General features: G+C 29.5%; 1 protein-coding gene across 1 annotated transcript; it reads right to left on the bottom strand.

The window, feature by feature from the left end:
* Positions 1–203: 203 nt before the first annotated feature.
* On the bottom strand, positions 204–4,967 carry LOC129906947 (clavesin-1-like). The gene is made up of 3 exons (XM_055982943.1): positions 4,419–4,967; positions 505–966; positions 204–441 (listed from the first exon to the last, which is right to left on the bottom strand). Exons 1-3 carry the CDS (start codon positions 4,647–4,649, stop codon positions 259–261), a joined length of 876 nt encoding a protein of 291 aa, XP_055838918.1. The 5' UTR covers positions 4,650–4,967; the 3' UTR covers positions 204–258.
* Between the last annotated feature and the right edge of the window lie 5,662 nt (positions 4,968–10,629).

The following is a 10,629-nucleotide window of genomic DNA, read 5'->3' as shown; positions in this document are numbered from 1 at the left end:
TTAAAATTTTTTCGTTGCGCTTCAGCTGCGTGTACTACACGGAGAAAAAGATCACCAAGATGACTTCCGTCTTAAATTAAGAGGAAATCCACTCAATTTAAAATGAAAATCTTTTATTATAATAAGAAGATTTTCATTTTAAATTAAGTGGATTTCCGCTTTTCGTTAAATAAATAAACAAAACGTGTTTTTATAAAATGTGTCTATTATCTATTATAAGCTTAACTTTAAAAAAAATTACAATTTAAGTAATAATAATCACCACTTGGCAGGGCCAAGCTCTGCCCACTCTCCAATATAGTCCTTATGAATCTCAACAGCTTCGTACCATTCTTTGCCACCATAATCAATTGTTGGCAGATAGCCACCAAAATCTCGAGGTAAATAATCAGGTTCTATGAATTTGTGCAAAGATTTCATATCATCTCCATGAAAATTGATCTAGAAAAAAAAATTATTTTATTTTTAACCAAACATTTAAAAAAAAAGAAAACAAGTACAAACCCTATTACGAAGTTTTTCTTGAATCATAGGTTTCGCCAATGACCATAAGGCTTTGAAAATATAAGGTTGTTTAACAACATGAACTTCTTTTAAACGTAGCGGGAAAGCATCTTGTATGAACGATAACAAACGGAGCAAATAGTTCGGAGTTAATGCTTTCAATTGTTTGAATGAAAGTCCTTCAAAGTCCAAAATACATACAACACCTCGAACTTGGGATTCTGGTTCGAGTTGTGCAACAAGATGAGCACCATAGAGCAATTGGAAAGTTTCATCGGACGAAACAAATGCCGGATCCCATGCACCACCGGAGTTAATAAGCATAACACGTCGTCCTAATTGATCACAATTTTTGAGAACATTTATGGTATTTCCATGCATGAATTTTTCTTTGAAAGGTTCAAGTTGTAAGCCACGAACTAAGTGAGCATAATCCTTTCGAAAAGACGCAATTGATTTCATCTGTAAATTGAGGGAAAGAAAAAAAAAAATTTAAGTTATGATTATAGAGACAACATTTTTCAGATTATTGTTTTTTTTTTAATGTTCAGATGGTTGACTTTTTTAACTTTTGAACCTCAGGCCAAATTTCTGGTTTCTATGACTGCAATTACCTGTTAACATATCAATGCGATAGCAGTTTATGATATTAATTTTAAGAAATCGATCATAAACGATTGTTTGTAAGCAACAGTTGGCTTATGCAGATTCTATCGATGCAAGTTTTAATAATCGTCTGTGTTGGCAAAATTAATAATTTTTCATAGTCTTAGGTATGACTTTTTAAGGGTATATAAGATTATTTATAAGATTATATTATATCCAAAAACCAGCTTTAAAAAACTCTGAGATCGATTTTCTCAAAACAATGGTGAGTTGGCATTAGAGATTGCAATCTCGGGATTCGGGATCCCGGGATCCCGAAAATCCCGGGATTATAGCTCTCCAATCCCGGGATTTTCGGGATTGATGGCTAAATATTCGCATACAAAAAGACACAATTCTGCAAAAAAAAATATGTAAAAATGGAAAGAACTTTCCTTACTAGTTGATTGTGGAATAGACTTCTTACGATGATTGAACGCTTTGGACTTTTAAAACAGAGCATTCAAAAATCGCTTATCGATCTCAATCACCCTATAAGGTTTGAAGAAACAGATTTTGATTTAATAAATGAGATTATTGAAGTACTGGCTCCAATAAATTATGAGTTGAATCTCTTTGCCGTTCTGATTCTAACATGTGTACAGCTGATGGTGCTCTTAAATTTCTTTTTAAGAGTCGAAAAATTTAACAAACTGAGGACAGCTTTAATTAATCGCTTGAGTTTGGTTTTCTTGCTCACCTACAGAACTCAAAAGTAATTTTCGAAAACTCAAGCCCAGAAGTAAGAAATTTATTTTCAAGTCCCAACAAAATAACATTAATAAAGCGCAAATTACATCAATTTTAAAACGTGTGGCTGTGGGTGCTGTCAACGATGACTATATTCATGAAACTGAACCTGTTGCTGTTCCATCAAGCTGCGAAGAATTAGAAAATTAAGTAAAAAACAGTCTCAAAAACATATAACCTAACCAAAATATAGAAGCGGCTGATGAAACGAATTTAATTAAGCTATCAAAAGAGGGATGCTGCTTTTTGAAGACGGGATAAGAGGAAAGTACTTAGAGCAGGCACATAAATATTTAATGTCCATCCCTTCAACGAACATTGAACCCGGGCGTGCATTTTCCGCTGCTGTAAGTCTTGGAACCAAATTTAAAAGCAGACTTGCAGCCAAAACATTGGAAATTGGATCCTTTGCTTTTTATTCGATTTTATTATAAAAATAATTTCAATTTAATTTAATTTAATTTAATTTAATTTAATATTTATTCATTTTTTTTAATTACTTCTTAACTAAACCTACAGACTGAATTAATTATGAATTAATGTTTCGAATGTACCTAGAGTTTATTCCGTTAGGAATATTTTTTAAGTTTTTGTTCAAAGCTATATTGTTTTTGTTTTACTTGTTTTGTTTGTTTTAATGAAGAATATTATTTTTTTTGTTCTTTGTCCGTTGTAAATAATAAAAATGAATGCATAAAACTTGTTTTTTTTTGCCTCCCAAGTTTAGTCTGAAAATATTTTTCAAATCCCGGGATTGTCCCGGGATTGAATTTTTTAAATCCCGAAATCCCGGGATCGGAAAATCATCCCGGGATTGCAATCTCTAGTTGGCATACAGATTTATAATTCTCAGCCAAAGAAATAATAGCTTTGAACATTAAAATGTCTGGGTTGTCAGCGATGCCAAATTTTTTAACTTTCTGTGCAAATTTGTTTGAAACTTGCAACTTGCAGTTTCAAAAACATACAGTTTTTAAAATGAAAACTTTATTATTTATAATTATTATAACGGGACCATTGTTGTATTAATGTTTTGTGTTGTAAAAGCCGATGGACTAAGTTTCAAAAGCTGCAGTGTTTCTAGTCCTTAGATTTATGTTCGGATTAGGATGTAATGCAATGAAAAGTAAAAAAAAATGCGCGATTGGATCTCACGTACCTATTTGCTCTTACGGTAAAAGTTGCTTTTAATGTTAAAACTTTTTATAGAATAGAAGAATAATTTTAAAAACAAAAATTATTTTCTTTTAATCCAAAATTGAAAACGATATTACTAAAACGCTATCGTTAAAAAATGTAATTTGAAATAGGTTAAGTCGTTTCAAGAAAGTAACGTTCAAAACATATTCTTCTATATTTCAAAATCGTTTTAGCCGTTTTAGAGAAAATCAACTGCTTTCATTTTCGTAATATGGCGAGTACCATTAGTTTAGAAACCAAAAAAAATCAATTTCTCTTCTAAGGAACCACCAAAAACCCTTCACAGTTTGAAGCAAATCGCTTTGGTATTTTGGGCTTTAGCTTGAGATAGACGTAGGCAAACCTATAGTCAGAAAGACAGACAAAACTGCGTGATATACCTAATACCCACTTTATTGACATTCTTCATCTTTGTAATGTCATGACTCATTGTTATCTTGAGTTCGATTTATTTCACTTGCCCTGTAGAGCCTGTTATTAGTACCTACAATATCGCAAGTAAAAATGCGAACAACGATCTTGATTTTACTTTAAACATATTTTTGATTTGTGAGTGTTGAATAATTATGACCCAATCGATAATCGTATTACCTATAGCCTTTTGAAAAGCTAATACCAACCGATAGCGTCACATCGCTTTGCTCTATCAATTTCTCAATTCAGTTAACAGAGCTTACAAAAAATAATTCTAAAACTCATATAATAATCATAATCGACCTTGTTATTTTTGACTTACATTTTTATTTAATACTAATTTAGCTACCAGCTATAAACATAAACAACAAAATGTTTAGCTGATTATTTCTCGTCACCGATCTTTATCAGTATACTTCATTTAATTTATTGGGACAAAAATAAAATTGCCATACATTTATCGAATAATTTTAAATTTGAAACTTTTGAATAAAATCAATTTTAATTTTTATAAATTCTTTGGAATATGAATTTTTGATAAATTCAAATAAACTATATTTGTCCAAAAAAGACGCTTTTTTATGGACTCTTTTGATTCTTGATTCTCAAAACAAAAGCAAGTTTTATACCAAATTTCGTTAATGTTGTATTTTTTCAAAAAGGGACCTCAAAAGACATACTTTATATGATATTTTGTATAAGGAGAAGTGTTACCTTTAATCCTTTCTTAAACATTCATAAATTAACATTTCTCGCCGAACATTTTTTTGTTCTTGTAATATGTTTTTTTTTTTTTTTAAACTGAGCAAAAGCTTTTAATGTTAATAAAATAGAAGACTTTTGATATGGGTTAAGTTTAAAGTTAAAAAAGTTATGACTGCTATAAAAATGAATATTAACCATACCTTTTTCAGCGCACTTTCTGGATAAAAATGGCATGCTCTAAGAAAAACCACCAGGAACTCATCGTCATCTCTGTAGTTAAGATCAGGGCTTGCGTGCAACAATTTTCGGAGTTCTTTAATAGCTGCTTCTCTAATTTCAGGTGTTTCACGCAATTCAGTCTCGGCTAGCTTCAAAGTAGCATCACTGATATATCCTACGCGAATATTAAATTCTTCCGTTTTATTTTCCATGTTAAGAATCTATTATATTATACAGGTACTCGAACACACACAGGGCGCGCGCTGCAGTTAATCGTACAACAATCAGGAACTAAATACTTTCAATTGTTTATTTTAAATAATTTCAAATTTTTTTATCTAATCACGAAATCCATTATAGTCCAAAAAAAAAATAAAATTATCTCAATTTGATTAAGTTAGCATGCATTAAAATATGTTTATAACTTTTTTCTGCTGCTGATCAAATTACAACATTTATGTTAATTTATTATTGTGTTTTCTAAGAATTCTTATCATTTATAAAAAAAAAAAAGATTGTTTTAATGCGACTTTTCAGAACGGAAATCTAATACGAACTGTTAGGGCAAGAATAAATGTAACAAAGTTGAAATCTATGGAAAATGATCTGGAACTTACATAATAATTATTATACTTGTTTAGATCGGTGAATGTGCTCCAATATGAAAATATGAGATTAAAAAAAAAATCATTTGAATTACTCGTAGGTTACAAATAAATACTTTACACTCATCATAATGTTTTGATAGATGATTAATTATACACTTAGTTTGCAACTTTTTCTGTAAAGCGTGTCGAGAAACTTGATAGTAGGGAGTATTATTTTAGTAAAGTTTGCACTAATTTTTACTTGCGATATAGGTACTATTATATCAAGTTATGCATTCGTAAAAAAAAAAAGTTGAGATAACATTTTTCCATGACATTACGATGGTAGACAATGCCAAAAAAGTGGGTCCCGGAAGTCCGTCTGTCTGTCTGTCTGTCTGTATAAGGAGCTACAGCCTAAGCGGATGGACCGATTAATGTCAAACTTGGTATGTAGCGTTATTTGGCGACTCTCCAGAGGGGTTTTTGGAATTAATTTTTTTGGACCAAAAATAACGGTACTTGTCATATACCGATTTTAGTAAAATTGAAATATCTCGAAAACGGCTCTAACGATTTTGTTTAAAAAATTCAAATGTTAGTTTTAAGCTAAGGTCTATCTTTCAATGAAAAAATTTTTTTTGAGAATCATTATTATTAACGGTACCTGCCATAGAACCGTTTTTTTCAAATCCGATTATCTCCGAAACTGCTTATTCGATTTCAACGAAACTTTTTTTGAAGAAGCATTTATATAATTTAAATATAAGTCAAAAATAAGATTTTGAAAAAAATAATTTTTGGATTTTTTAAAAAATTTTGAAATTTTTTTTTTTTAAATCAAATTTTCGAAAACGGGACATTGAATTTTTTTGAAATTTTGTTTTTAGATGTTGATTAGTGATTTCTAAAGAATGGCATACCAATTTTATTTTAAAACTTTTTCTCCAAAAAATTATTTATAAAAAATTAGTTTTTTTTAAAAAACGGCTCTAACGATTTTGAAATTTTTTTTCTAAAAATGCATCTTAATATAACAATCAAAACTGCATACTTGTTTTGGAGGGCAATTTAATTTCAGATTTTATTTAATTTTTTTTTTAAAAAGAATTTTATTTTTTTTTCCAAATTTCTATATAAAAAGTCTTAAAAATTTAAGCAACTTTAACTCTAAGAGCAAGTTCGTGCGACCCCAGTCGTGCATTTTATTTATTTTGCGTTTCAACTTTTTGTTTATGGATTCCCCAAACGAAAAATTGAGTTCAAGATTCAAATCAACAGTTGATTAAAAAAAAATAGGGGAAAGGTGAGAACAGTGAGATAGTGCAAACAGTGAGACAATCCATTTTTCTCGTTTCTGAAAATAAGCACAGTAACTCTAGTTTGGGTCAAAACGTTTATTTCCCCGTCTGCGTCTTTTAATTTTGTCCCGACTTAATTAAAGCTGTCCATTTTCCTACACCGTAAAATATCACACAAAATCAGGTGAAAGTAGTTTTTGGAGTGTTATAAAAAGAGTGTGTAACACAAAAAAATGTGGTTAGTGGACAGAACTTTTTTTACATAAATGTATTATATTTATTAGACTGGGCCAAAAAAATAAAATATTTTTTTTTTGAAAGTTACTTTGAAAATCTTGTTCAGGATGATGAAAAAAAAATTTGGTGAAAATTTGAGCAGTTAAAAATAATTTTAAGAGGTCTATCATCGGTGTTTTTTTATTTTTATACATGATATGATGTGTTACAACAGAACTGCTAGACGATCAAAGTAAAAAAAAATTCTGTTCATTTTTTCTTACATAAAATTAAATTTCCTACAAAAAAGATCTAATTGAAAATTTTCGTCAGACGAGCCGTATTCGAGTAATTAAGCTTTTTAAATCGAAGTGTTTTTTCAATTTGACTGTTTCACTTTGGAATTTTGTGATGAGCAAATAAGTGAATAGAAAAATAAAACCACGACAGATTCTTATAGTAAATTTAATTCTCTACAAAAAAGGTCTCTCAGTAATTTTCCCTAAATTGAGTTCTGAAGAAATTATTCACGATTTAAATCGAGAAAAAAATTAAAAAATCAATTTTTAAATCGTGAATAATATATATTATTACATAATATTATTTATATGTTCTTTCATAAAAAAATATCATGTAATTATAATTCCTTCTCGTTTTTTGTAATTTTATATTTTTCCGAAAAAGGACAAAAAGTAAACAGTGAGACATTATGTAAAAGCAAACAGTGAGACATATAGATTTTAAAAAAATTTATTATTTTAGCATGACTTCAATATGATTTCGTAGTGTTTTTTCTTTCGTTTTTTTTTTTGGCTTTTTGTTATTTTTTTTTTGAAAAAATGGGTTACAGTAACATAAATTAATTAATTACATACTTGTCAATTACCTAATTATTTGACGTTTTCGTAAATTTTTTTTCACCTAAGAATGTCTCACTGATCGCACCCCTGCAAACAGTGAGAAGTTTTGACTTTTTCTACATTTTAGTCCAATGTGATGCTCTCATTCATTCTTTAATTACAATTTTTTTTTCAACATTAAGATAAAATATGTCTTAAGCTCTGTTCAAAGTTTCGTTAAGCTATCTTGAAAACATTCTAAGATATACTAATTTAAAAAAAGGGTGTCTCACTGTCCGCACCTCTCCCCTACTCATGGAAAATTTGAATCAAGATTTGCTGTAGATTTTCAGAAAATGAGGATAATAGTTTTAATAAGGTTAACAATAGAAACAATAGTAGGTATAAAGGGCTTTTCCACCTCCAACGGCAACGTCTTGCTTATATTTATTTTGTGTAGTCTTTCCTTAACAGCTACAACGATTTTAATCAAATTTTCACCTTTTTCTTTTCGTAAAGGTTCTCATTCAATTAAATACTATTCAAAAACACAAATAAAAAACAAAAAATGTCTATACACAGTAACTGCCGGTGTTTGGCCTTGAACTTTCTTAATCGTTGCTCGATAATATGTTTATCGATCTTAATAAAATTTGACAGGTACAATTTTAATTCTCTTTTAAGATAAGTGATAAGTATATTGAATCGGTAGAACCTTATACGTTATATGTTTCGCACAGTAATCACACTGAAGCCATTGTCAATTTTCAAAATTAAATTGAAATAAAAAAGTAACAATGATAACAGCTTGGAAAATATGAAGTGGTAGATTGTTTATATTCGACCCAGTCCCAGTTATAAAAACCAACAAATCTTATTTACCCAATTGCTTAAAAAGAATGAGCAAAAATGTATTAACAACATTTATTTTTACTTTACAAAACATATTTAACCATATTTTTCAACTGGTATTTGGATTCAATGCTATGAAAGTAATTAAGATTTTTAAAACTTTCTCATATCGTAAGCACTTCAAGCGTACAATATGAATAAAAGAATTTTATATTTAGCTTTTTTATTGTGTATGAAGTGTTTACAAGATAAAGGTGCTTTAAAGAGAAATTTCGTTTATAATTTGACTCTTTCCAAAGTTAAGTTTTTGTCTCATCGATATTTCTCTGTTTTTATGAGTTTTCTAAAACAAAACTTAAGAACAATTTACGCAGCAAAAAAAGTAGAGATAAATAGTTTATGCTCAATTATAATGTTTGAATTTTGTTTCAGTAGATGGCCGGTCCTTTAAATGTTACACGTTTTGAAAAAAAAAAATCCTAATCACTTTTATCTTATAAATGGTTTCATTTTTACTATTAAAAAAAAGTACGTATACACCAGAGTTACCCAAAATTCTATTTAATTTGATGATCGATTAACGCCTCATTGAGTGTTAAAATTTTGCAGTTTGCAATATTTATATTCCATAGTTAAACTACATAAATGTGCTAGAGCCTAGGGGTACCGCTCTATATCACAAAAGTTTTTGAGATTGCCATGTGTTAATTTTATTATTTGTTGTATCCTTATTTAGTTTTAATTACACTAACCCAAAAAATTAAGGGAACAGTAAAAAATGATCGTATCATGACAAAATAAAAAGGTTTTCCAAATTAATTCCAAAAGTAAGAAAACATTTTTTTTAACAAAGCAAACTTTATTTCTTTGTAGGGAATTGAATGAATTTTTTAAATGTGTCCTTCAATTTTCTGTGATCCGTTGTTGAGATATTGACAGTCAAAGTCAAAACTATTGTTTTTGGTTTGATGACTGTTATTGCAGTCTAAAGGCCCCAGCCCATAGAATTCGTTGCGTCCGTTCCGTCGAAGTTTTTGACTGACAGCTCGATAAAATACACACGTTCTTATGGGAAGCGACCCATAAGCGACGGATCGGACGGAGACGGACGGTTTCGACGGAAGAAGTTGCCCAACTTTCTACTTTTTCATCCGTCGTATGGTTTGACATTGGTTGTCAACAATAGATCTGTTCATTTTTCTGTTTGAGAGTGCACACCGGGGAATTTCAGAACTAAATGAACTGCGTTCTTTTCTTCTCCGATTTTATGAGTTGTGAAATTTCAGTATTCATTAGTGAATTAATTGTAATAAAAGTAACATTTAATGATGTATCTTATAAATTATATCAATTAAATACTCAAATTCTGTTGTAGAGTTCAATTTTACTATGTCAAAGTCATATCTACAAATGATAATCTGTTATTAAAAATTGTTTTTAACTGAAGAGCAAGTACCTACATGAAATCTAGTCGCGCATTTTATTTTATTAAAAAAAAGAACAACAATAATAGTTAAAAATTTCTTGCATCAGAACTTCCTTAGTGCACATTCAGCGATAAAATATCGAACACACCTCGGAATTTGAAGTGAGCTGTCAAAAAGCAATCCGTCGTACGACGTATTCTATGGGTCACCCCTTTCTGTCCCAAACTTCAACTTCAACGGATGGATTGACGGAACGGACGCAACGGATTCTATGGGCTGGGGCCTTAAGAAAATCATAGAAGTTTGAAACAAAATGAATCTTAAAGCCAAATAAATAGCCTTTCTTAAAATTATAATCATTTTATCAGAAAAAATGTTCCCACTTTCTTAAGAGAAAAGTAAAAACAAACAAAAATTTGAAAATTTTGGTTTTTGAACAGTTGCAACGATTAAGCTAGTTTACTTTTAAAAATAAAATATTTTAACATTTAATCCTAAAAAATAGAAGAATAGAGCTTTCACATGCTTTTTACGATCATTTTTTACTGAGATACAGCCTATGGAAAATCACTAAGCAAAAATCACCATTTTTTTTGTTCCCTTAATTTTTTGGGCTAGTGTTTAATTTTATATGCACAAATAGAGATGATTGGTTTTATTGCATGAACATTGACATAGGGTTACCTTAACGAAATTAAAAACTTCATAGGGTTGCCGTTATTTTAACATATTTGTTTTCTTTATGTTCATTACCATAAAATACATATATGACAAAGTCTTAAGCGAATTCAAAATAGCTATGCCGGAATATTTCACGGCAATCCCATTACTTGAGCTATCCATAAAAAAAAAAAAAACAAAAAATAAAATAAAATGCTCCTATATAGAAATTTGTAAAATTTATGTATATAAAAAAAGCAAACGAAAAAATCGTTTTTCAAAGCAATAAAACAACATCTGAAATCAAATT

Source organism: Episyrphus balteatus, chromosome 1 (assembly GCF_945859705.1).
Source record: "Episyrphus balteatus chromosome 1, idEpiBalt1.1, whole genome shotgun sequence".
Taxonomy (NCBI): Eukaryota; Metazoa; Arthropoda; class Insecta; order Diptera; family Syrphidae; genus Episyrphus; species Episyrphus balteatus.
The sequence above is the reverse complement of the archived record's forward strand: the minus strand, read 5'-3'. Positions and strand labels throughout refer to the sequence as shown.